At 45.6% G+C, this 27964-nt stretch overlaps 1 protein-coding gene and 1 long non-coding RNA gene across 2 annotated transcripts in view; one reads left to right on the top strand and one right to left on the bottom strand.

The window, feature by feature from the left end:
• The first annotated feature begins 6 nt into the window (after window positions 1–6).
• LOC308460413 lies at window positions 7–27307 on the top strand. Its single transcript, XR_013978561.1, has 3 exons — window positions 7–108; window positions 18998–19053; window positions 27267–27307. It is a non-coding gene; the product is annotated as an uncharacterized lncRNA (long non-coding RNA).
• The window catches only part of WNT10A (Wnt family member 10A), a 44769-nt gene continuing 24861 nt past the window's right edge, over window positions 8057–27964 (bottom strand). Inside the window, exons 3-4 of the mRNA XM_080976603.1 lie at window positions 22620–22996; window positions 8057–9397 (exon numbers count right to left, since the gene is read on the bottom strand). Coding sequence (XP_080832729.1) covers window positions 8930–9397; window positions 22620–22996 — 845 coding nt within the window. The 3' untranslated portion in view covers window positions 8057–8929. The remainder of the gene's footprint in view (window positions 9398–22619; window positions 22997–27964) is intronic.

Here is a 27964-nt window from a genome sequence, read left to right as displayed (position 1 = left end):
GCACTGGGCATGAATCCATCCATATAGGTATCTCCTGCTCAGCACCGGCAATCTCATGATTCCTTCTTCAGAAATCGTTACTCCTAGGTTATACAGGCAAGGAGCTGGGTAAGGAGCCGAGTAGAGACAAATGCAGTTTTATTTTAAGTCTAATTTTAATTGAAATCAGATTTTTGTAATTAAAAATGAGTATAAGTGCCTTGTTCAAAATTAACCAGATTTAAGCAAAATTATTAGTAGCAATAAGCATGTTGAAGACTGCTTTCCACTGTAAAAGAGAGGGGGTGGGGTGGGGGGTATCTGATTTTGGAGGTTAAGTGTGGTAAATGCATTCATTTGCCATAAGAATGACTCTCAGGAGAAAGTTATAAGAACACCTAAAGTAAAAGGCATTTTCACCTTGGGCCAGTCACTGTCTCTCAGTCTAACCTACCTCACAGGGTTGTTGTGAGGAGAAAATGGGGAGGAAGGAACCATGTACACGACCACCCTGAGCTCCCTGGGAAAAAAGTTGGAATATAAATGCAATAAATAAACAGAACTAAATCAATTTCACTTGCAATCATAAATCACAAATCACCATTTGGACACCTTTGCATTAAACAAACCCTAGGGTAATGTGATGAAAATTATGAGTAAAATGTGCACCCTGCAAAGTTGTGGAATTCTGCTTGGGATGTTCCTCTCACTTTCAGCTTCTTCTTCCAAGACTTCTCACTGTCCCCTTTATATTTTTTGTTTTTGTTTTCCAGAGTAGCTCTCCAGCCATGTTAGAACCTCCTTTGTTACCAAGAGCAGATTTAATCATTATGCTGAGTATGCCGTAAACAGCTAAATTAAGGACCTTGCTATGATACAAAGCACAGCTGGTCTACTCTCTATGCCGAGCAATTTTAAAAATCCCCATATAGGGTGGGATTTTAGGGGGCTCTGGGGAGAATCACAGGCATGGATTTTTATTCACGCCCAGCTGTTCTCCAAGTACAAAGCCATTCCATGAATCATGTGAGAGAAAGACCCTTCCCACCCACTTTCCCTCTACCCTGTCCACTTTTGGTATGACAGGCACGCCAACTTTACCTTGCACTTTGCAGCTTTAGGGTCTTCAAAAGGGAAAATGGAGTCAAAGACTGAGATCAGGTTAGCAGGGTAAGAAACAGGTGAGGCTGGAGAATACTTAGCCACTTTGAATAAAGCTATTAGGAAGTAGAAGTGGGGAACCACAAGTTGGGGCTGGGCGATCCGAGGACCCAGAACATCAAAACTTTGTGCAGGGTCAGCCCTTAAACATTAGGCAGAGCGAGGCAGCCTCATGCTTTTGAATGTCATTGAAAGAGCAGTGCATTCCTACGTTTTCATTTACTGTTACAGTATTGTACTTTTATTGCCAGGGAGAGACGTTTCTGGGATTTTCTGCCTTAAGTGCCAAAATAACACAATTATCCCAGAGCTACTATGCACCTTGACTTGGGGCTGGGGTGCTATTTGCTGCTATAACTCAGACAGCAAAATGTATTGGGCCTTGTGAAACAATAATGGAAGGTCTTTCTTTGAGCTACTGATTTATAGCCCTTCTTTTGGAAACACTATTTTCTTCACCTGAGCAATAGACGAGAAAGGGTGTCACTGGCCTTCTGGAAGAACTGGGGGACCTTCTTCCTTAATGCTAGTTTTGCCTGTCACCTCCGACACCAGGAGCAGAGTTGGTTGGGGTGCTGCTGTGATTGCTCCCCCACCTTGTTTCAGGTTCCTTTTCAAGCAAGAATGGAATATGTCTGCAGCTGGGCGTTCCCTGTGCATCGCCAGTGCCCCTGGGGGAATACCTCTCCTCTGATGGGTGTTCTGAGCAGGGAATAAATACCAAAAGCCTTACTCAGAGAGAGGGAGGGAGGGAGAGCTCTTACAGTTGCTCACTACCTTCCTCCAGGAGATGCAGTGATCTCCAGCAAGGGAAAATCCCAGTGTGATATAAAAATATTTGCTGATCAGTGCTAGAACTTTCCAGAAACTGAAAGGAATTTGGAGTTCAGAAAAATTAGGCCAACCGGAGTTTGGGCTAAGTTTTAAAACTAATAAAGATGTCTGGGGAAAAGAAAGGACTTATTGATTATGCTTGCAATTTCTGAAGCACACAGACACCCCCTCATAAGATTATTAGCTTGTAGCTTCTGCTTTGCAACTTGGAAGTCCATAAGAATGTGCATGCATCAATTAATGTGCCAAGATTCCCCAGTGAAGCTTGTGACAGGCAAGAGCCCATATATAATGACATTTCAGATGGTTAACAGGCTCACCCATTGTCTAGTTTTCTGGGTCTTTAAGCAGAGCAGTGGGACAGCCTCACCACCAGCTCTCTGTTATTCTCAGGTTGGTCTTACCCTGGTGCTTATGGAATAGGTTTGCCATCTTTTTTTCTGATAAGGTCGGGCTGTCAAAGAAGTCCAACAAAAATGGAAAACGAAGTGGAAATTGCTGCAGTTAGTGTGTTTGTCTGTGTTCAGAAATGGAAGTCACTAAAGTGAATCTGATTGGTCTTCCTTCACATCACTGTTGTTTTTAGGTCCACAGATGATGTGTAATGAATGACATTTTTACACTGTTTTGATGCTTCCTTTATATTGAAATGAATTACGTAAGTTACATAAATAGATAAGTTATATAACTTACATTAAATTTGCAGACTTTGTATTTGGCAGAAACCAAACTGCAGCATAATAGAAACATCGTTGATTGTAAGAAATACAAGTTGGAACACAAACTGCCCACCTTTTTACATCCCTAGACTCAGGGCTTGGCAAAGCCTGGGTATGGTGGTTAGAGCGGGGATCACCAGCCTTTTTGGGTCTGTGGGCACATTTGCAAATTAGATAAATTATTGGGGGCACCACATACACATTGCAATCTATTCTATTTGCTACATCAGAATGCTTCTCTGATGCCTAATTTCAGCAAGGGGAGAGGAGCCTGTGGGCACCAGGAAAGGAGGGCACATGTGGTGCCTCTGTGGGCACATGTGGCAACCCCTGAGTTAGAATGCCATACTAGCTCTAGGGACATCCATATTGAAATCCACAGGCAGCCATGACACACACTGGGTCAGTCATCATCTCTCAACCTAACCAACCATGTAGGGTTGCGAGCATAAAAGAGTGGGGAGGAAATTAACCATGTAAACCAGCATGAGCTCCTTGGAGGAAAGGTGAGATATACATGTAATGCAAGCAAGCAAGCAAGCAAGCAAGCAAGCAAGCAAGGAAGCAAGGAAGCAAGCAAGCAAACAAGCAAACAAGCAGGCAAATAAATGGCCTTGAAGGCATAGTTAACAAAAGTGCATCTGAACATGTGAGCATGTACAGAGTACTTTTCTCTCCACCTGCTGGGCAACAGTTCTCTTGCCACAAAGCATTCACTTTCAGCAAGAGGTTGAAGTGTTTATCTAGGCTGAAAGATTCCACAAAAAGGCCATTCTCCTTTGAGGATCCCGTAGAAAGGAGTTTCAGCAAAGTGTGGCTTGTCCCACTGCTGCAGCACTAGACTGAGAGAAGCTGCACCCGTCCAAATTCACCCCGGGCTCTTGCATTATCAACTAGAACTTGGTCTGCCCATATGCAAGAGATTTCCTCTCACCCACTGTAACAAAGGATAGCGTTAACTCATGTGCATAATGTGTGTGTGCCACCAGTTTGGTGCTGTCAGATGCAACCAGATGCATGCCTGGTGTCTCCCCACTGTTACCAGTCCAACTAAGTTGTGCCTCCTGCCACATCCTAGCAAAGGTGATGTCAGGGAGACCACAGCATCACATGCAAGACCCTTCTATGTCATGCAGTTACTCCAGTGTGCTTGATGTAACGTAGCCTAACACTGTGCTAAAACCTCTCATGTGCCCTTCCCAAAGAAGCAGAGACGTTTGGATTTTGCTTGCTGTCTGTTCTGCTCCCACGGCATGTGGCCACTCGCTTCCCTAGGCGGGTGTTTGTTCAAACCTGGGCTTATTGGTAAACAGCATCAAATGGGAAATGGCTTCATTGGAATGCAGAGCTCTTTTTAAATGTGATCAGAAAGCAGCTTTGTTAATGGTTTTGCTGTAAGGTTGCCAGATTGCATCCTGGAGGTGCCACTTTTACCTTCCTGGGTTCTGTCCCTCACCTTCTTCCCACTGACAAAACTAGAATGCTACTGGCTTTGGCACACAGAGGAGGAAGAGAAAGGAGAAGGCACAGGCCTTCCCACTGTACTGCTAAAGGTAAAAGAAACCTCTCCAGTTTACAGCCCAGCAATCTTACTGATGACTTTTTTGACTAACAGCCTCAGACACATCAAAAGACTGCATTGGAGATTGGTCCACTGGGGCAAAAGGGCCACTGCAGTCTACCCACAGCCATCTCCCACCTGCCCGCTGTCACAGTTACAGCGGGTGGCTCTGCCTGTCACTGGCTCTACCTCTACCAGCTAGAGAGCTTGTATGACAAACTAGGATGCAAGAACTTAGTTTACTGGCCCTTATGTAAGATATGTGTCATGTTCCAGTCTTTAAAATTAAATTGTTCAAAAGAAAAAAAAGGCAGGCAGTTCACCCAGTGTTTTGTGGAATATGGTGAGATCAGATGGGAGATTTGATCCATTTTGCAGCATTTATTTTTATTTAAGTTGGGGTTCTGATGTTTCATCAGATGAGCCTTTGGTCTGATCCAGCAAGGCTCTTCTCGTGATGTATGTCTGTGCATGTGTTGGCGGGAGGGATTAGTAGAATGCCTGCTGCTGTTCTTCCTCACAAGCTATATCAGGCACCCTCTGGTGTATGTTCCTTGCTGGACAGGTGAGCACTGTGCAGCTGTTGCAGGGGGTGAGCGCTGCGGGATTAGTAGCTTGAGCTAGGGGCAGGGCTGCTTTGGGAACGTGCATTATCATCAGCGGTGGCCAAGCGAGATCACAGGCTCCCAGCCAAACCCCCTTGCTTTGAGCTTGCCAACGGATGCTGAGTTCAAAGGGCTGAGGTGTGATTGATGTGTGAAGACAATTCTCCCCCCTGCTTTCCCCAGCAGCATGCGCGCGCCTGCACACACACACACTCACTCACTCCTCCTTTCCCCAGCCTGCAAAGAGGTTGTGGAGAATGCTGATGGGAACAGAGGGATCCCACATGGGTTTAGGAAGAGGCCAGAACATTTAAGGACTGGGGCAGGCAGGATGAAGTGTGTGAGGGCACTGAGCTTAGACCTTACCATGAGGCAGCTCCAGCCAACTGGGCTAGATCAGCCCTTCTGAAGAAGGCAAACCGCATGTTTGCTTCAGCATACCCTCCAACATTTCTCCGATGAAAATAGGGACCTCCTAAGGAAAAGTGGGACATTCCGGGGTCAAATCAGAAACCGTGACGGTTTCTGTAAATCCCAGACTTTCTCTGGAAAATAGGGACACTTGGAAGGTCTGCTTCAGGACTGAGAGGATCAGACAGATTTTGCCTCTGATACAGATACAAATGAGAAGGAAACACGAATGGGCTCATGCTATCAGGATGCAGTCTCGGCAGTGCCGGGAACTGGTGAGACTTACATCTCATGGATCAGGTGTGGGAGCAGCAACCACACATTGAGACCCAGGGGCTAAGGATCAGTTTAAAAGGCACATTGAGAGATTAGTAGGGGTAGCCATTTGGCAGGGCCAAGGGAGAAAAGATTGAGTTAGAGTGCATGTAAGGGAGAAAAGAAGAGAGAGGAATTAGAATGCCAGCAATGGCACAGGATCTAGCCAGAAGTGTGAGGAGGACCCAGGAGAACTAGAGGCAGTAGCACGTGGTGGGGGAAGTCATCTTCATAATTTGCACAGGACACAAAATGTTTCTAAAGTTGCTCCTGAACAGAATATTCTAGACTCTCTCTAGCAGATCAGATGTAAGCTTTCATATCAAACTCACAACTTAACTGTGACACAGCACCAGTGGTCAGTATAGTCAGCAAGAGTCCTCCATCAACAGTTGTTTCAAGACTGAAAAGGGAATTCTCTGCACTCATATGGAACAGATTAGCAGAACAGATTAATCCATACCCAGTGGAGGCTGGCCCATGAGGATGAATGAGGCACTGCCCTACCAGCCTCAGTCTGCCATCAGCCAGCTCCCACCTGCCTGCCTTCTAACTTCCACCCCGTCCAGGGGGTGGCACTGCCTGCCAACTTCCTCTTCCTTAGTCTTTCATATGTGGAACTCAACCAGAGAGACTAGAATAACTTGGCTCTGCCCGTCATTGGCTCTGGCTCCACCTATTGTTGGCCTTCCTCCTTACCAATGTTCACGGAGACCAGCCACCACCACTATGCAGACCCATAAGCAGAGAGTTGAAGGAACTTGAGGCACCAGGCCAAGACAAGCAAGCTCACAGGGCTAAAGGATGAGCTACACTACTTAAGACTTTGTAGAGGCATGGAAAACAAAGACGGCCAGCCTATGCAGATGTCTCTGTGTGTACATGTACATGCACATATGTTTCTTCTGGACAGAACAGCAATAAGACCCAGCTGAAGGCAAAACTATTCCTGAGGTTGACATCTTTTTTCTTGACAGCAGCTCTGGGTACTTCCACACAACACTTTATTGTGGCCTCTGTGCAGCATCCACATCAACATGACGGCAGCCTCATCAAAGTGCCACCCCATATTTTCTTGCTATTAGATTAGGATTTACCGTTTCGGTGGAAAATCTGATAAGTAAAACAAACAAAATTTAACAGGCACTCTGCTCCCGAGTTCCCCTTGCAGCTTGAGCACACCTTGAGCACACTGAGAGCTTACAGAAGGAGGGGTTGGCAAGGTAAGCTTCCAGAGGTGCCAATATTGTAGTGAGCATTGTGGTAGACTTTTCTCCCCTCCCCAATTCATCCATCTAGAGGCCCTAGAGAATCTCGTGTGCCCCCTCCATAGATAGAAAGGCCTTCCAGGTGCTGAGGTTCCTCCCACAACCTTTGGCTGAGTGCAAATTAAATAAATAAATAAAAGCTGACAGCTCCAGAATGTGAAACCAAGATACCACCCACCACCAACCAACCTGTAGCGCTTTGGAGCCTTATGAAACAAGGTTGCAGGGAGCTCCTCCCTGGCGAGGCCTGTGCACCGTGCCCCTGGCTAGACTGGTGCACCCTGCCCACTCTTCCCTTCCCTTCCCGTCTGGTGTTCCTTTTGCAGAGCCTCAGGGCCAACATTATAGGCAGGGTGGGGATTTATCAGACAGCACCAGATACCAATAGGGTGACTCATCGTTACCCAGCCCATGCAGGGCAAAGCGGGCAACAAGGGCTGTTTAGGATGCAACAGCTTGCTTCTCACCAGAATCACCACCACACAAGCACAGGCCCTGAATTCTCTGCACATTGTGCTCATACGTTGGGACCCCAGGCTGCCCACCTAAAAGGGTTGTTGGGCATTCGTAGCCAGCAAGCAAGAGCACCCAGTCTCAAGTCATTTCTGTCTTGGAACAATGTAACTTGGGACTCTTTCCAGGGCCTTGCTACTGTCCTATTGGCGTGTGGGAAGCCTTTCCCTTACTAAATGATCATTCTGCTCCTTTTGTGCTTTTCCAAATTAGGAAATGTTGAGGTCCTCCCCAGTGCCACCCCTGTTCCCCTTTCCTAAGTACAGCAGATTCTTGGACAGGATTAGAGACACCACTGCAGCCTTGATCCAGCAAACATTTTCTGGCTGCAGCAGGAGTCCTCAGAATTTGCAAGTACCGTGGCAAACGCCCCACACAAATAATCTCAGCAGCCCATGCATGTTGAGACCATAAATACAACATTCCCAGTGTGAAGGCTGCCTGATGGATCACCCATCAGGATGAGTGCCATGGAGCTCAACTGCTGAGCTTTGGGTGGAGAGACTGGCATGTTTCTTTCCAGGGGGCCCCCATGTGCTCTTTTTCCTGCAGTTCCATTTTGCAGATTTGGCATAAACCAAAGCACGCACGTGTGAGCTATTGTGAGATGCCATGCAAAGCAAGTAGACATCCCTAGGCTTCACCCAACAACAAATCTCATGTCTCCATCATTACACCCTCAGACACACACCATCTCTGATTCACTTTTATTCTCACAATAATAAAATAATTTACCAACCACAGTTACCATCATACTACATGCCTACAGTGCCTGTATGGGACACTGGAGTCGGAGGTCTCTGTGCCCCCACCCTTCAATCTCTTGCTAGAAACATTTATTTTAAACAAACTCAGCATTTTTAATTTCTCTCTCTTTCTCTCTCCTGAATAACAAAGATACTAACGGCAACCAAAACAGGTCTTGAATTGGTCCAGCGTGAAATGTGGCAGCTGGTATAGCTCAGTCGGTAGAGCACAAAGCTCTTAATCTCAGTGTCATGGTTTTGAGCCCCATGTTGGGTGAAAGATTCCTGCATTTCAGGGTGTTAGACTAGATGACCCTTGCGGTCCCTTTCCAACTCTACAATTCTATGATTTCAACCCAGGATTTTAAAAAAGAAAAAACAGGTATTTTGTTCTGTAAGGGCTGCCTGCCACCTGAATGATCCCAGTGTGGGATTTGTAAGATACATCACGGGGGGGAGGACTGAGTGAGGTCCTGCAGAAGGAACCTACGTAGGTGTCTCCTGGGCCTTCGAACCACAGCTGGAGATGCCAGTGGCCAGAAGCAGCTGGAGTTAATGTCAGGGATTCCAGCTAAGCCCAATGGCGTGCAGCTCTTTGTGCTTCAGAGGTGCCAGGCTCGCGACTAACACCCATGTACAACCGAACCCCTTGAGTGCTCATGCACAAGTCAGAAAGGAGGAGAGGAAGTGCCAGGGAGATGATGTGAAACACAAACGTGCCAGGCTGCCCAAGCCGTGCCTCCTGCTTTTTGCAGGGCTCCACTGTGCCCAGTAGAAACCGCAGAGTCTCTGGAGCGTCCAGCAGGGGTCACGGTCTTCATTTGCAGACGCTGACCCACTCTGTGAGCCGGCACTCCTCGCAGGCCACGAAGCAACACCAATGGAACTTGCAGTTGCATCGCTCGCTGCGCGTCTGCCGCAGGATGTTGTGTCCCCGCCCGCAGCACAGGCTCTCGCAGTTGTCCATGCCTGGGCTGGTCTTGTTGCATAAGCGCCCTTGCGTCCCCATGGAGTCCAGTGCCGGCTCCCGCTCGCAGAAGTCAGGTGACTTCTCAAAGTAGATCAGGTCGCTGATGCCGGCCCGGCGCCTCTGGCGGGCGTGGCTCAGCTCCATCTGCCCTGTGTTCCTGTTGTGGGGCCGGATCAGCATGGCCCCATAGAAGCGCTCCTTGAGTAGGGAGCCCACCAGGCGGAACTCAGGGGTCACCTGCCAGCACGTCTTCAGTTGGCAGCTCCCCGAGGTGCCGTGACACTTGCATTTCCTCCGCATGTTCTCCATCACCACCTGCCAGGGGCACAAGCAGACAGTGGTTAGCAGAATTCAGCTAAAGCTTTGCCTTGCACTGCAGTTTTGTATTCCCCTCTAGCACACCTTGTTCCCAATGGGCAGCTTGGCTTTGCCATCCCTTGGAACCAGTGTATGCTGCTGGGGCAAAGGGCTCTCTATGCAGTTTTGCCCAGTTGAAACAAGTGGCCACACAAAGGGTTCTCCAATAGCTTGCTTCATCTTGCTGGGCCAAGGAGAGCCACCAGAACTCAAACTGCTACTTTCACGAAGCCGGATAGCACAAATCTTGAATACAGCAACAGCCCAACTTTCCAGGTTGAAAGAACAGGACTAAAATTGTATATAAAACATGGCTAACACGCATACTAAAAACAAATATAAACAAAAGCATCATTACAAACAGTGTTAGTATCAATAACTGTTTAACACAAATGTAACTGCAGGCTCGTCCACACTTCCGCTTGTGCCGTCCCTAAGAAAGCACAGATCCCATCAGTTTTCCACTTGACCCACTCCTTTCCAAGGAAAAACCCGCTCTTTAGCAATAGAATGGAACAAATGGCAATCTGGGGGAAACCCAAATTTCCATTTGCTCCAACTGAGCACTAAAGAGTAGTTTTCCCTAGGGGAAAACAGCAGAGCAAGAGGAAGTATGGATTAGCCCTAAATCATGTGTCTGGATGGGCTTGCCAAAACATTTTTTTTTCCAGACAGGTATCAAAGCGTTCATCCGCACTTCCCCTTCCTTTGCTCTTTCCAGGCACACTGTGATTTAAAGCTCCATGTCCAAGTGCCCTTTCCCCTGTCCCTTCTGGAACTTTCCCTGTGAAAACCTGCTCTTTAAAGCCCAATTGGAGCAAACATCAATTTGTGGAAAACCCGAATTAATGTTTGCACTGGTTCAACTTTAGCAAGCAGCGAGTTCCAGAGTCACACTGACACAGCCACCACACCAAAGTGCAGAATTAACATTCTACGGCACTTGTAAAAAGTGCAAGTAACACAGATCAAAGTGATCCAGTAGGCACATAGAGGGAAAGGCTTAGGAAAATTAGTCCCAAGTTGTTAAGGGCTCTAACAGCTTGAACTCAGCCTGGTACATCTGAATTTCAATAATGTGATTAATCATTGTCATCTATAACGGAGGGAGGAGAGGTCCTTCCGCATGTGGGATGTAGGTGTGAGCGGCATTTGCCCTTCCCAGGATTCCATATAAATAGATCCAAACTGTTCCCAGTTGCTATGGTGTTCATTAAGAGGTGGGATGAGGATAGTTTGTTCAACCCTGTATGGGTGCAGCTGTTGTACCTGGTTACATGCAGCGACGTGCGGTCAGGGATTACACGGCTGCAAGAGGGTAGGGCTGTTTGCAGAGTGAGAATGAAAGATGAAGCTGATGCTCTAAAATTATGCATCAGTAACTCAGATTTAGACAACATTCATATCACAGGACCTTTTCATTTAAAAAGAAAGAGAAAAAAGCTGGCTTTTTAAAAAGGTACTTATCTCCCCCTCCCCAACACACTTTATTTTGGAGACTTGCTGCGAAGTACACAGGGCACTAAGGTTCCTTTCTGTAACTATAAAGGCAAGAAATGTAAAAGCTGCCTTTCCTGATTTCTGCAAGAAAAAACTAAAGCTAAAATGCAATTTTAAAAAATTGAAGCTGCAAATATGCACAGCACAATGTGTAATCACCCCTCCCTCTCAAATGGAAAGGTGTGTGTATACTACTTCCAAGTATTGAGCAACTGCATAGACAAAGGCCACAGAAGAGACATTTGAGTTTTGTTTTGGATTCCAAATTTCTGGTTCTGCGAGAAGAAATGTAACTTTCAACATCCTGATTTGGTTTCCCAAGCTCTAACTATTGCAACTGTGTTTATTCCGAGTTTTACTTGATCTGAAGCTCCATCTGGGACTCTGGACTGAAATGATTATTGTTATTAAAGTGGGCCCTGCCCAAGTTTATCATCTTAAGATCAAAACGAGACACATTAGGGAGGAAAGAAAAGAAAAAGGGGAAGGAGCAGGGTCAATCAAGACTCTTCAGAGTAAAAACAGAGAAAATGAGTTGTTTGCCAGGTGGAAGGGCGAGAAATGGGATCCATGCAGGGAACAGAGAGTGCAAGTTTAAGACTGATTAAAGGGCTGGAAACTGTAGATAGAAGGGTCTAAGCAGCAATGCAGAGAGAAAGAAGAAAGGATTGATACAGAAGAGGAGAACATTGAAATATCTGAATATACTCACAAGAGGTTTAAAGCTAAAACAGGGAGAAAGACAGACTGCTGCAAACTCATCAGGATAACCAGCATAAATGATCTCTCTCCAGTACAGGGAAGAGCTGCCTACTCATTGTATGGCCAACCATCTCCAGAATCCTGAGGGAGCATGCTTTTGCCCACCTGCCTGGTACCTATACTGAATGTTCAAATGTGTTCTTGGTACTAGAAAAAAACGTCCCGAAGCTGAGATTCACCGGGGATGGGGGTGGGAGTGGAATCACCAACTAGAGAAGGGATGGAGGAAACTGGTTCTCCAGCTGCTGCTGAATTGCAACATCCATCATCCTTGACCATTGGTCACGGTGACTGGGGCTGTCAGGAGTTCAGTAACATCTGAAGGGCCAGAGATTCCCTGCCCCTGAGCTAGAGGGTCCGGCCGTAGCATCTATCTCATATTATGTTTGGATCCAGCTAAGATGACTGGTTTGGCACTGGGATGCAGAAGACCTTGGGGCTAATAGAGAATTAGATATATTGTACAACAGAAGCTTCCACTTGATTGGCATGTAATGAGGCCCTGAAGGTTAAGTTAACTCTCTGTTTGACCTTGCATGTATGCTTGGAAGGCCTAGGTCAGGTGTGGGGTACCTTTGGCCCTCCAGCTGCTGCCGAACTACAACTCCCATCATCCTTGGCTATGGATCACACATGCTGGGCTGATGGGAGTTGTAGTTCAGCAACATTTGGCAGGTCAAAGGTACCCCATCGCTGATCCAAGTATATTGGGAGGAGAATGCCTGAAAAGAAAGCAACTGGGAGGGAGGGTCAGCAGTGGCTTTGGTGTAAAGGGCAGGAGGCTAAGCTAACACTCATGAGTTCCTCTAGGAATAAAGATGGGCAACTTGGAAAGAAGTACCCAAGGTGTGATTCCCTGCATAAGATCATTTTAAATAAGTGGAACAAGCCTCAGCCTGGGATGGCTTAATGCTGGATTCATCCTGGCTCAAGATGCGTGGGTGAAAAGACTCGTGAAGGATGTCCTTTTGCTGGCTTCCTGGGCGGAAGTGCCCTTGTGTGAGGTTGCTTCTACCCAAGGAAAAGCCCAAGCACAAAGGTGGTGGGAGGTGCTGTGGAGAGAGGGAATGTTCTTTATCCAAGTTTGGATAGGTTGCTAGGCAGAGAAGCCTACTTGCTGCTTGAATGCAGCTCGCCCATCACATGCCCATCTAAGATCTGGAGGGTACAGGATTATGGCCCCCTTTCTGTTATGTGTACTGAGGCCTGGAGCAGTGGTGGAGTATGCTTGTACCTCCCCAACCGTCAGGCAGGCATGTTCCAACCAGGGAAGAGGTGACTGCCTCCAGCCTGGGAAATCCCGTCTTCCTAATGGGTGGGCGAAGGCAGGAGAGAGCTGGGACTGAGAGAGTAAACTGATGCCACTTAGCCCAGACACCAAAAGCCCTGCCCTCTTTGGAATCTGGCCACCCTACACCATATCTATAGTTTCTGGGGCAGATCCTACAAATGGACCCACATAGTCTCTTTGCCTTTCACTGCTGCTTGATGGCATGCAAGAACACAGCTCCACCTTATGAATTTCTGTCTGCCTCAAATGGCTATTCAAAGCACAATGTCAGGAAACAACAATAACTGTTCTATCTTGTGTCTGTTCTTGGAACAACAGGCAAGAGTGAACAAGATGGGGGCCCTGGGAAGCCCAGCTGCAAGTCTGTGCCTATCTATTTAACCTGTTTGAGGGGCAATTGGCAACACACCATTTCTCAGCATGATATACCTCGCTGGGAAAAATAGAACAAATGCTGTAAAGCTCTTTATACACTGTTCTTGCTACTGGCTTGGACTTACGGCAGTCTTTTCTGCTCTGTTTGCAAGCAGGAAACTATTAATATTAGCGCACCTGGGAGGCATTCCAATACATAGTAGATTCTACCATAAGCGAATTAAGAACGTTATCAGGAAAACTGCCAATGTCTGTGTGTGTGTGTGTGTGTGTGTGTGTGTGTGTGAATGAAACAGTTTGCTACCCACCAAGCCAAACTCAGTGTACCAGTGAGGTACACCTACCAGGTGTTTTGACAATCATCTTGCTCCTGCAGTCCCAGGTAGAGGCAAAAACAAGTGTTATAAGGCTCCTGGCAACCCATAGTACACTTTTTATGGCAAGTCACTAAGTGTGCAGACAGGCTCCATTTAGCTATATGCCACCTGCTCCTGCATGCATGCTATAGTAATTGTCAGGCAAGTGCATGTGTAGAGGGAGAAAATGGGACTTTGTTTATTCTGCACAGTGGTACCTCGAGTTACAAACGCTTCGGGTTACAGAAGCTTCAGGTTACAGACTCCGCTAACCCAGAAATAGTACCTCAGGTTAAGAACTTTGCTTCAGGATGAGAACAGAAATCATGCTCTGGCGGTGCAGAGGCAGCAGGAGGCCCCATTAGCTAAAGTGGTGCTTCAGGTTAAGAACAGTTTCAGGTTAAGAACAGACCTCCGGAATGAATTAAGTTCTTAACCAGAGGTACCACTGTATATAATTGTGTACCAAAAGTCCTGTTTCCATTGGACACAACTTTCAGCATATTGGATTGCGCTATCTTGACTTCTGTTCACACAAGTTTAGCACAGAGCCCACACCCATTGTCTCCTACTCTTTGGCCAGATAGCCAGGCATTTGCCTGGTTTATTTCTTGCTTACTGTGGACTGGTTCAAATATCCAGAAACAGCATTGAGTGCAGCAGGACATAATAGCACATGGCTTTAAGTCTGAAGGGGGTAGGTGTGGGTCTGTGCAGTAGGTCACCTTCACTTCTAGCAACCTGAGACAGAAGTGCTTTAAAAAATAAGATGCTCCATATTCAAGGGCAGTATAACCCTGATTAATGGGTGCTGGAAGCAAGGAATAGGGAGAGGCTAGAGCCTTTTTAGAAGCTTGCCAGGGTGACCTGGCTGGTGACAAGAGGACTGGACCAGATGGGACTTTTGGTCTGATCCAGCAAGGCAAGTTATGTCCTTCATGGGTGCCCCTCTCGCCTTGGTAGCTCAGAGTTTTCCTAATGCCACAGCAATGCCAGTTGCCACAGATCCATCTCTTAACCAAGCACAGCTGCAGCCCAGACTGCCTTGCCAAGGAAGCTCCTCCATGCCTCTTAGGGAGACAAAAGGGGCCAGGGCAGGCACACGATATCAGCCTGCAGAGCTAGCCAGTGCCATCTCCCCACCAAGTGCTAGCCCCGCTGCTTGCACAGATTTGATGGCAAGATCAGCCACACACACCCCACACATGCCAAAAGCAGCAAGCACCACCCCCTGCTATGCAGGAACACTGTAATAAAGGAAATTAGCACCAAATTACAGAGCACTAATAGGCTGGAGCCATTATCCCCCTTGCAACCCACCTAGTGGTTTGGAAACCATTTCCTGTGTGCTTCCCCTACTGGGGAAGGGTGCTGGGGAACAAAGTTCCCATCCTGCCCAAGGCAGGGGCTTCCCGAAGGAACCTGTGGGAGGACAATGTTGCTCCCCCTCAGAGAAGCCCCCCAGAGACATCTTTCCTAAATCAGAGCTCTGTCTATACCATGCAGAGGGGATAACAAAAGGTCATTCACAGCAACCAGGCAGGGGCATGTCTTCCTCTCCCCCACCTCCACTCACTCTCCAGCCCATTACGCTCAGCTTGAAAGTACAACTGTTCAAAGGACACCTAATCTCAAAGAACAGCTGCACAGTACAATCCTATTGCATGTTTACTTGGATGAAAATCCCACCAAGTTCAATGAAACTTACTTCCAAGTAAGTGTATATATAGGATTGCAGCTGTAGTGGGGTTTTTTCTTTTTTCTTTTTAAAGAAACAAACCACGAAGAGTCTTTTCTCTGGCAAAGGATCTACTGCAATTCTGTCAGCAAGGGACAGTTTCTGCAAGTGGGTGGAACACCCACCAGCACGTTCCAGGAAAGGCTTCGTAGGAGAAGCCAGAATGTGGGTCTCCTTGAATAGTGCTGGTAGGAGCCAAGGTTTAGTTTCTTCACTCCCATTATTCTACCCTTTAGGTCACAAAGAAAGCATCCGGTGGAAAACTGGTCTCAAGAGGGAGAAGGGCAGAGAGAATCAAAATGCTTTTTTAAAGAAAAAGATGCTTAACATGGTAAGAAATTGGGGACAAGTATCCCATCATCATGGGCCAGTTCTAAAAAATCCTATTAGGGCTCCTCAAAATATGCCTAGTTTGTTCATATTAAGTAGAATTGCCACTTTATTAAATTAACTTGCAACTGAGATATGTCCCATTCCTCCCTCCCAGGTCTCACCTCTAAAACCCACCATAAGAACAAGCCCTTTCTATCACCTTGAGGGCCAGGTTACAGGTTTGAAAGGTCTTTTCTGAAGAATGCTCTCTTGTGGAGCACGTCCTATGCCAGTAAACTCCAGTGAGGGTAACCCAATGATAGCATAAGGTAGGCAGCAAAGTGCTGTGATCAGTGCCCACTGGCTAAGTCTGATACACCATTTCAATACACTGTAGAAATACTACATTGGGGCACTGTGGGCAGTGCAGTCCTGGAACCCAGCTGGGGTACGTGGGTGTCAATGTAATGCAAACTGTGCAGCTGCTATGTGTCATTGCCAGGCCCAATCACCATTCTTGGATATATGCCTCTTTGACAGGGCCTTTTGTGGCTCCTGTGCTGCCTGGATCTTACTCTGCTGTCTCCTGATAGTCTTTCCATTGCACGCCTATCAAACACATTGATATCATGTACACACAAACACACACACCATCATTCTCCTGCTTCAAAGCAGTTTCAGGTTAGTCCTAAGAGATGAAAGAAAGCCACACATTTTGGCTGGATATAGCAGTCAAACACTGGTTCTAGCAACAAGGTGAGCCTTTCTGCTCCACAGGAGTAAAATAAGTGCATTCTTTTTAATTGCCACTGGTCAAAAGAGCTTCACAAAGCAAAGATCAATGGGCAAGGTGCATTTGTAGCCAGTGTTCAAACTCCCATTGTTCTAGGCACATTTTGCAACAGAGAATTTCATTAGGGTAAGCAGTTTCTGAGCTCTGGGCGCAGTACTGTGCCTAAGATTTCAGATTAAAACTGCAGAGTGGAAGGAAAGGAAGACCTTTTTCTGCCTCCCCACTTCCAGCTATTGTGTGAAGACTGGAGAAGAGACCCTCTTAAGAATATTAGGGGGGTGGGCAGGGAAAGGACTAGACCATGTGAAAAATGAACATAGTATTTTAGTTGCAGTTCATTCATTTTCAGCTTTGTATTCTTGTTATAAAAAAGGGTGCCTAGACATTCTGTTGTTGTGCCCATAACCTAGGTTTAAGGTGCCATTTAGCTTCTAGCTTTCATATCTCAGTTTCTAACACTGTTTGTAGCAATCCCTCCTTCCCAGCTGTTGGACCTTCTTTGCCAACCAAGTTTACGCAGCTACTGGGGCGATGGAATAAAAACTTGCCCACAATATCTTTGCTTACTTTATTTTTAAATAATAATCAAACAGCTGCAAAACACCTCTTCTCAACACCACTCCTCACCAGTATTCTATAACAGTACACACTACACCACTTGATCAACTTAAATACAGTTTTCAAATAAACAATTACCCTATCACATCGCTGCATTCGGTGCAGTAGGTAAACTCCCCCCTGCTAATTAGTTAAATTGTTAAGATACCTCAGGTGTGCTAAATTGTGAAAAGCTCACAGATGTTCTGCCATGCAGGTTATAATTACAAACACACACACACCTGAGTAGCACCACTGACCACATCAATATTAAGAAAACCCAACACCAGCTCCTAACACTGATACTGGATCCTAACATGGGACTCACTCTAACATCTTTTTTATAGAGACACTTTCTGCCTCCTTGTTTTGCTTCCAGTGTTTTGAAAAATGGGTAACCCTTTGGCGGAACACACTCAAGGCTTTCCTTGCTGGTCACTAGAATTAAATTTCTGGCTGCCATTAGCAGTCAGATTTATCGACTCTTGGGGATCCAGCTCCTTTCCTCACTGAAGCATAATATCTTATACGTCATAATATATTATACATCACGTATCCCCCCACAGATTTTTGATTTATATATTTTTTTAAAAGGAGATTCCATTATCAGTCTGGGCATACTGTTCCATCCAAGTATCCCATACATAACCTCGATTTCCCTGGATTTCAAAAGCACTGATTCTTGTACCAACCTTGGTGGAACAATGGTTCTCCTAAATGCACAGATACAAAGCAGTGGCAGAGTGGTCTGACTCTGATGGATTAGGCAGAGAGTGCAGGGCTCCTTCCCCCTTGTCAAGGAGCCAAAAGGTCAGAGTTAGGGCAGGCTTGTTTACAGGAGGAAGGCTTAACCTGTATTAGCAGTCATTAACCTGGATTAGATTTCTCCTATATCAACACAGCAAGGGCATTTGAACTGCAGATTTTACCTTTCCATCTCAAAGGAATGATAGAGAGAACGGAAAACATTTCAGGCCAGTGATTTTCAACCAGTGCGTTGTGGCACCTTGGGGTGCCTTGAATGATGGTTGGGGTGCCTGCCTCTGTCCCTCTTTCCTTCCTTCCCTGCTTCCTCTGATGCCCTCTCATGTCTCTGCCTCTCAAAGGCTTGTACTGCTGTTTGTTGCAGCAGCCCTTGGCAGTGCTGGCATGAAGTGGTCTTGCTTAACACATACGTGAGTTAGTTCTCAGTGGTATATATCAGTGGGACAGTCACTTGCTTTTCCAATGGATTCTTAAAACAGTCCTATTGGACCAACTCCCCAGCTCACTGCATACCTGCTGATTGTGTGAGAGGACTCCTGCACCTTTTACGATTTACACAGAAGGCCAAGCTTCACCATGTATGGCTTTTCACATCAAAGTCATGCAGAGGCAGAAAAGCCACCCATGACCCCTTCTAGAAAATTCTTGTAAGGCACTGGAGCACTTTCAGGATCTGGATGTGCCAGCCTTCAGTACTTGTAATTGATGAACTCATATAAATAGAAGTTGGCCCTATATGACTGGACATCTCTCTTGTATACCTTATTTTGAGATTACTTATAAGTAACATGACACAGTTCATGGGCTTCCTTCTATCCTAATGTGATGTATCTCAAGTACTGATGTTCACTGCGGCTGACTTTATAGTTAGGAATGGTGAATCCAAAATAGAGTTCAATTTACCATACATACATTGTGGCCACTTCACGTAATTGGTACTTTAAACATATATCATAAAATAAACTGATGAGCAAAAGACTGAAGGCTGTTATGATGCGCAACAATCCCAAATTACTGCAGATTGTCTTCTGAGTTCAGCGATGCAATTTTTAGGAACATTTCTTTTTAGGATGCAGACTGAGAGGTAATAGAGGAAGTGAATGTGCTGGGAGAAGTCATTTTAAGGTAACAAGCTTTTTTGTCTGCAGTCATGCATCTATATTATTTAATTTGCAATGTTAAGCACTGCTCAGTTTCCACTTGCATATACTACCCTTGAGGATGTCTGGTGCACTAAGCTATAATTAGAACACTATTTCTCTTAAATTACAAAAAAAATGCATTGTTAAGTAATCTTTCTTTCTAAAATATGGAACACATTATACTAGTGCTTGAACACCTACATTGGCTTCCTGCTGCTTTCCAGGAACAATTCAAAGTGCTGGTTTTGAATTTTGACCTAAACAACTGAAGTTAAAATGAAATTAAGGTGTCTCCAATGCTTACTTCTACATTTGCATAGAGTGGTCACAGATTACAGACAGCTCTGTTCACAGGTATCAAGTGCAGCCAAAAACTATTTGTGCTGAAGAGCTTTGTCTAGCAATGATAGTAGTACAGTGGTGTCCAAACTTTTTTCAAAGAGGGCCAGATTTGATGAAGTGAAGGGCCGTGAGGGCCCACCAAAGGGCCGACCAAAGTTGTTGACCTTTTTTTAGGATTTTACCCCAGGAAATAAACTGCCACAGGGGCCAAACTAGGCCCCTGAAACGGACTTTGGACATGCCTGTCTTAAGAGGTCCTCCGATCAATCATCTTGCTGCATAAATTAATCCATCCAAATGCTTGCCTAACACTTCCAGACTGTTGCCGTTTTCAGGTGAGATTCAGGTAGGATTCATATACCATCAAATTCAGGTTGTGCAATTATAGTTGATTGGAAAGTCAACTAACAAACCCACCTTCCAAAAGATAAGACTTTTGGAAATAAGGGAAGTGATGGGATAATGCACTGGAAAGTGTGGGAGGTTAAGTGACACTGCATCAAAGCAAGTGTGGGATAATACTTGCTTTGATGCAATGTCATCTAACCTCCCTGAAAACAAATCAGAATGAATGCTCAATAAACCTATCACCTGGAAGCACCCTGCCTCTAAGGGGCTTCCCCATTCTCTTCAAGGGAGTGGGCAAGTCCATGCAGACATCCCTCTTTTTTCTGTTTGCATGTTATTAGAAATGGGTGCATCAGATCAGATAGGTGTACCTATACAATGCAGGTGAGCAATCTGCAACTCTTGGCCCAACATCTTATGAGTGGCAAATGGGAAAAACAGGTGGAAAAGGACAAGGGGGAGGGAGAGAAGTGGGTGGCAAAAAGACAGAAAGGGAGTAGCTGCACCCACTTCTGACTACTGCTGTCTGACAGATTACTCCCACGGGAATGTGACCCTCAAATGTGTCCATCAATAGAAAAAAGTTGGCCCTCCCCAGCTGTACAGCTTAGAGATGACTGCACAATTTTTGCTAGGCTTACTTCCACTGAAAATGTTCATTGCCATTTTCTTCCCTTAGCAATTAACTTCTTCATCCATCTTTTGTTATTATAAAACCACTTTCTAGTTGCAGGTAATGAATTAGTAATAGTAACTCTCACTGGATTTTCCTGTAGAACTATTAGTTGTGGGGGAATAAAGAGGCTTGAACCTAGCTCAGATCATGGGTGGCCACCCACTCAAACTGTTCAGAATTTTAGCATTCAAACCTAAATCAGCAGAATGATGTGATTGACTGAATCTTTTCTCAAAACCTCACAAATGCTCTTCTCCAAGATGGGGGTTACTGCACTGGCTGATCTACATCTCAAAGATTCTTTGACACCTTAAAAACTAAAATATATTGTAGCGTAAGTTTTGATGGGCCAGAATCTACTTTGCCAGATGCATGTACAGATAGTATCTCTACTACCTGCAGCTCAATGGTTTCTCAGTGAAAACAAATATTCTGAATACAGAGCAATTTCAGAGATGTGCATGCAGATCATTAAGCAGATCAACAGTTTTAATCATCATGAGCTACTTTTGTGCAAGGAGACTGTGTCTGTGTGTTCACAAGAACAGGGTTTTAAAAGTATGTTACAAAGAGATGACAGTGGCAACACCAGCTGCCACTTTACGGGCTCCATTTCACAAGGCAGTTTACACCAGGAAAATATAGTGCTGGAACTGGTCATTGTACAGTTTGTGCATGTCAGATATGCATACATTTTAGCTAGTAAATTTTAGACAAATTCAGGGCTTCTAGCCATGATGGAGGCTATGCACTGCCTCCAGTGTTATAGGCCACATGCTTCTGAATACCAGTTGCTGGAAACTTCAGGAATGGAGTGTTCTTGTCCTCAGGTCCTGCTTGCAGGTTTCCCACAGGCATCTGGTCACCCACTGAGAGAACAGGATGCTGGACCAGATGGGCCATTGGCCTGGTCCAGCAGGCTCTTCTTATGGCAAAAGTGAAAACATGGTCTTCTATATTTACTTTAAGAATTTGCTCCCTTGTGCCACTCATGAAGGTATCAAGGTATGAAAACCATCCCTATGTTGGGCAGGTTGTTGCTACAATTCTGGAGCCAGATCTATGATCACTTCTTATGGAAAACAGAAATTCACCAAGCAGGGTAAGAAAACAGAGGTCCATCTCTTCCAGTATTCTCATGCACATTGTGTCCAGCTAAATGCCATGTCAGTCTCATAAGCAAAGAATAACATTATAGTCATTCTAGTCATGGTGGGATAAATAGTCAACAAATAGATGAATACAGTCCATGCCCTGTTTGCTCTAAGCATTCAGTGACTACTAGAAGTAAACTGCTTATAATCATGGGTGTTGTATTTGCTTTCCAGTGAGCTTGGAATCAGACTTGAGTATGCAGAGCAATGGGGCCTTTTCTTATGGATTAAGTAGTTAAACAGAACAATAAATCTCTTGAATTACCATAATTTTCTTGCACGTTCCACACTTCTGCTTCATCTAAAATGCAAGTATGAGAAGCTGTGCATCAGGGAAGCAGAGATGAGGATGGCCCTACCATGCTATTATTTCTGCTGGTAAACAAACCACAATTGATGCTCTTGGTTCTCAGACTGCTCCAGGCAGGGATCAAGCACTGGCAGAATGCAAGCACAGTACACTATGGGAGGGCTTATCCACACTTACCTTTCCTCCGCTCTTTCCAGGCATGATCCACGCTTTAAATCTTCATGTCCAAGCGCCCTTTCTCCCCACCCTTCTGGAGCTTTCCCCATGAAAACCTGCTCTTTAAAGCTCAATCAGAGCAAACAGCAATATGCCCAAACCCCAAACTGATGTTTGTTCCCATTGAATGCTAAACTGTGGGTGAGGGGAAAGCTCCAGGGCAAAAAAAGAAAAAGGAAACAAATGCTCAGACACAGAGCTTTTAAGCACAGACTTGTGCCTGGAAAGAGCAGGGCAAAAGGTAAGTGTGGATAAGCCCTGACTCAAGTCTGAATCTGATTGAATCAGAAGTTGCCATCACATTAAATGCAGACAGCATTTCTCAGTTACGCCAGCCCTGTACAAACCATCTTGGATCAACCAGGTAGATGAGTGTCTGAGCTGGAATGATCAGCCTCGTTTATTTCTATAAACTGTCTGGGTTATTGCCTCCCTCCCGGAAACCTTTTTCCAAGCCTTGACTCCAACTCCCCACCCAACCCATCACTGCGCTTTCAGCTCACCTGCCGGCCAACACGGTTGTTGTGCAGTCTCATGCGAGAGTGGATGTCTCGGTAGGTCTCCCGGGAATCTAAGAAGTCCTTGGAAAATTTCTCCCCATAGTCCACATCGGGGCTGCAGCCCCCCCACTCCCAGGAATCTTGCAGGCCTGGGGCCTCAGCTGGCATGTGTTCCAAGTGCACTCCATGCATCATCCCCTTGCCTCGGTTCATGGCCTCCAGCTGGAGACGGTGCAGCTTGAGGCGGAAAGCTTCCTCATCCCCACGGCGCTTCTGGTCACAGCCACATGCCTGCAGCTTGCCCAGGGAGCATGCATTGGAGACAGCATGTACCACCCCTGCGGCTGCAATGGCATAGGCAAAAGCACTCTCACGGAAACCTGCAAGAAAGAGCACATTTCACTTAGTCACCATTGCAATGCTCACCACCCACATAAGATCCTCCATTGCACTTGCACAGTACAGTTGTGTGAAGGCTTAACGGCTTGCCCATGAGCTTATTCCAGGGATGGCGAAACCTGAAAGGGATTGCCCTTCAGATTTTGCTTGGCTACATCTCCCTTCATCCCACACTGGCTGGGATTGATGGGAGTTGGAGTCTAACAACACCTGGAATGTGATAGATTCCCCAATCCTTGTTGTGGCCCCCTGCTGTCAGACACACATAGCAGGCATTCCAACAGGCATGGCCTTTTTCAAGTCACAGCACAAATCACAGCACTTTACACCTTTGGCAATCCTATCCCCTCAAGTAACAGAGGTTTCAGGCAAGAGATTTTGGAGATAGGTGAAGGGTTAACCAGCCCCTCTTCAGCGCCACAGCCCTACCCTTTATCCAGCCCCACTCCCCAGCAACTGCTTTTAACCAAGAAAAAGGAATTTGGAGACCTGATCATAGATCTTCCATATCACACTGTCTTTTGGCCCATAGGAAAACAACAAACTATGTTCCTTGATAAAGATGAGGCGGCAGTTCTGATCCCAGCCCTTCAGGACGACAGATAAGGGACTGGTGTCCTTTTATTTCAGACAGCTGCTCAGCTTCAAAGCTTAAGCACTGCCTGATTGTTCATCCCCTTGTCTGATGGCCTAAGGCCTGTGAATGCTATCTTGTCAAACAGTCCCTGTCGCCTCCATGGGTGATTAGCTCCTAGACCTCTATATGTGCACATTGGGAGAGGAGTGTTCGTTGGCTCCCGTACCACAACTCTTGCTTCACATCACATTAGGCCACGCTTGTGAAATAGGTGAGTAGAGTTCACCTCCAGATGATTAAGGAAGAATGAGTTTGCAAACTGGAATAAATTTATTCCCCCAAGCCCACTTCATTTGTGTGATCAAGTGAGCTATTAAAATTTGTTCTGCCAGGGGCCAGGCTGGTGACTTTATAGACAGAGTCTGTACTAGGCAGCATGAGGACTATGGGAGAAGGAGATACAGGGAAAACAGGATCTTGCCTGTGTATTCTTGGCTTCCTCCTGACACGCTTATCTGAACATGGGGGTACAGGTAAGTCAGATCTGAACACAAGCTGTAGCTCCACACTTTCACTGTCCAAATCTGTAGCAATTTCTTGCTCTTGTCACCCACTTCAGTCTCTGTTGAATGATGCACAATTCCTACTACGCTGAGGTTACTGGTCAATAGTCCTGAGTTATGACTACCCCATGGGTGTTAATGCTCTGGGGTGTACTGAGCCTCAGTCTCCACAACACAGTCCTCTTCCCTCTGCTACAAGAGGTCCTTCACTGACCACCTGACCAAGATAGACAGAAACAGAAACATGGAGCAGTTACTGCTTTCCTCTCCTCTGCCAGGATTCAAGGGGGCAAAAGGCAAGACCTTGCAGCTAAGACCTCTTTGGCAGCCATGGTAGTTGCTGCCTTACATTTTCCAGAATGGAGTTCCATCCAACATTCTGGGCTTTGAGCGTGGAAAGCCCTAGAGACCACCATGTCAGGGTGAGAAGATCCTACTAAGGCCCACTGCAGCAATGGACAAGGCAAAGAGCTTCCTGTTTAAACCAACCTTTGAAAACTAGGTGCAGAGTCCATTGACCATTGGACTGCTATCTGGGCAATCCGTATTTTAAAGCTGGTTCTAAATGTGTTTTGTTGTATTTTTAACTATTGTTTTTGACCACTTCATATTTTATAACAACTTGGGGGAAAGGTAGAATATATATTAAATAAACAAGCAGACTAGGCCTATGCTTACTTATTACCTTACTTATTAGAAATTATTTTCCCTGTACACAATGGACCTCACTTCTAAGCTAAAAGAGTGCACAGGGGTGCAGTGTTAAGGTAGTTGTCCTTTAGTCTCCTGTGCTCTGGTGTCATACTATTGCTTAGATCTCAGGCTGCTGCCAGAGGCCAAACTTTGGGGCCAGGAGTTGTACTAGCTGACCTTGGAGATCCATTCAAACCCTCCAGTTACGAGCAATTTGAATGGGGAGGTGAGGATGGGAACTCTTAGGCACCATAGAGTCTCTCACCATTGCAAAGCTTGCCAGCTATAATTAGAGCACGTTTCTGGCTTTGGCTTTGTTTATACTCTCTGAGATGCGCTGGAGTCACGCAAGCTCCCACAGCACAAGCTGCAGGCTGCAATCCCCATAGCCCAGCATTGTTTCACTGTGCAGAGGGGAATTTCCAGAACTGAGTTTATCAATGAGAGAAGACAAACTCTGCTCAAAAGTCTGCTGCCAGGGAAGGTTTCATATTACAAGCAGTAACACACATGAACACACACACACACCGTGACAAAATATCCTATGCACGAAGGATTAAGTATGTGTGTTTTATGAAGTATGCAAGTACACATCAGATAGATAAGATTTGTGATTAAGTGTGTTTATGAGGAGTTGGTGGCTTTTATTTAGGACAATAGAAGCAGCCAATAAGCTGATTGCTATCTGGCCTAGTAAATCAGGCTAACCAGTTTCCTAACTATCCAGTATGTTGTTTTGGCTTAGACAGGCATTAATGAGAAGCCTTGGAATTTTAATTTGCACACATTTAGCTCTATTCATATATGCAAGTGAGCAATGACAACTCATCTGCCAGGAGAGGTAGCAATCCTATAAACACCCCAGTTTTTTAGCAAGACCCAGTGGAACCAGCCAAGAGGATTCCATAGGCCCCAATGACACCTGTTTGTTTAATGCAGGCTCCCCAACATTTTGGGAAGTCTGAGATGCATTTGTAAATCTAAGAAATCAAAATGGGCAACACAAAATACCCACGTCACAGAAGAGAAACTGGCAATGCTTAGAAACACCCCCCCAAAAAAACCCACAAACAAAACACCAATACCCCACCAAAACACACAACATCTTGCCAACAAACAGCAACCATGCACCCTCTCACCAAATCTCCCAAAGTAAATATTAAAAAACCACTCAATTAAAAAACAAGATGAGCAGAAAGCTGTGGCAGGTTCCAAGAGAGGTGTCTGAGGGTACTGTCGCATCCACAGACACTACATTAAGGGCCCCGGGTTTAATGTGTCAAAGGGGATTTTTCTGTCTGCAGCCTCTGCTCCCAGCTTTTCTCCCAGGTGGGCAACTGTGATTGCTACCGTGGTATCATGACAGCCTCAAAGGCTGAGGAACCAATAGTGATACCAAGGCAGCGCTGGGACTAAGCACCACCACTGAACCAGGGGTATCCTAGCATAAGATTCCAGAGATTCTGGGACCAAGAAGACAGAGATCCCTTAACTGGGAACTCCTGAGATTGGACCAGAGACTGCATCACTGCCTAGGACCAGCATACTTACCTCCCAGGGGCCTCATACTATACACACAGTTTGTGGGGAAACACAGGCAGCATGTCTGGCATGATCTCCCGTAGGGGCAGCAAAATGCAAGCCTCCAGGCCAAGAGCTGACCCTTTAAGGCCACCCACTTTTCAAGGCTGGGGTGGAACCCAGCATGGGGTTCCCCAGCTGCCAAAGCATGAAAGGATTCATTATGGTCTCAGACACTGTTGGAACATGTTGCTCACTAGGAGCTCTCCTTGGTGCTGCTTTGCAACCTCCCCCCCCCCACTGCCCCCATGGACTCTTCTTCATGACCTGAACCGGACACTAAAGAAGAAACAACCCAGAGGCCAGAACCAGGTTGCTTCCTCATTGAGCATTTAGTGTCAAATTGACATGCATTGTTCACGCACATTCTGGAATCCTCTCATGTTTTCCCTAGTGCTGCTTCTATCTTTTCTTTCTTACTGCAGAAGGTCAGATACTTTTGAAAGCAGAAGGCAAAATATCTACCAGCGTAGATGCTCTTGCCACTACTCTTCTGCCTGTTTTTTGAGGCACTATCTGATTATCAGGATGGTGAACCTATCACAGTTCAGCACATTCACTATAACCTTTGTAGCAGGTACCATTTTATAACCCCGTTCTAGTGCTAAGACAACTTTCTGACTAATCCAGAACAAAGACCACCCTTCTTCAATTTTCATCATGGCTATCTCAATTAGAATTCCCAAACCTATGCACGTAAGCTCCACCGAGTTTGATGGAGTTACTCACAAGGAAGTATACAGAGGTGATGTTTATTTTTTCAGTAGTAAAACAGACCAGTGCAGTTTTTGGTTTTTTTGGAAAGCAAGTGAAAGTAATCCTTTCTCATTTTGCTAGATATACACATGGCAACAGCCTACCAAAAGTTTTTAGACAACGGGGGGGGGGGGTGGGGGGGCGGGGGGGGGTTCCTTCCCAAGTTCCTTCCCAACAACCAAGCAAAAAGTGAGTAACTAATGACATTTAGTTTTAGCAAATAAAATACTGCTGTTTCTAATTGCTTTAGACCTATATAGAAAAGGGGAGAAACACTATAAAAAGCCAGGAAATGTAAGAAGGAACTGAAGTAGGATAGAAGACTGTGGCAACTGGGGGAGATATTGGGAGGCTACCAAAAATGAGGTTGGGGCCACATGTTGTCCACCTATGGCTTAAAATGGAAGAGTGCTACAGCACTAGACCTCTAATTTAGAAAACGGGGCAAGAACCCTTTCTGGTCACCACCATTTTAGCAACATGCTCTTTCTTAGAAACTTCAAAACAATCCATAACAACCTTTCTTTTATATATATTTCACGAATAGCAATGAGCAATCATGCTTAAATGAATGAACTGCTAGCATTCAATAACTTGATTTTATTTTAAAGCATGGCTCACAACTTGTTTTCTAAGTGGCCACTCAGAAAATCTGACCTTCCTTTCCCCCATTATGGCAGCTATGCAATGCCCACTGATACTGATGGAACATAGCAGAATAAATATAAAAGAAAAACCTGTCTGGAAGCAGCCCTCATTCTGCACCCAAATATTCCTAG

Source organism: Podarcis pityusensis, assembly GCF_964106645.2.
Source record: "Podarcis pityusensis genome assembly, chromosome: 1".
NCBI classification, from domain to species: Eukaryota; Metazoa; Chordata; class Lepidosauria; order Squamata; family Lacertidae; genus Podarcis; species Podarcis pityusensis.
This window is presented reverse-complemented; position numbering and strand designations above follow the sequence as displayed.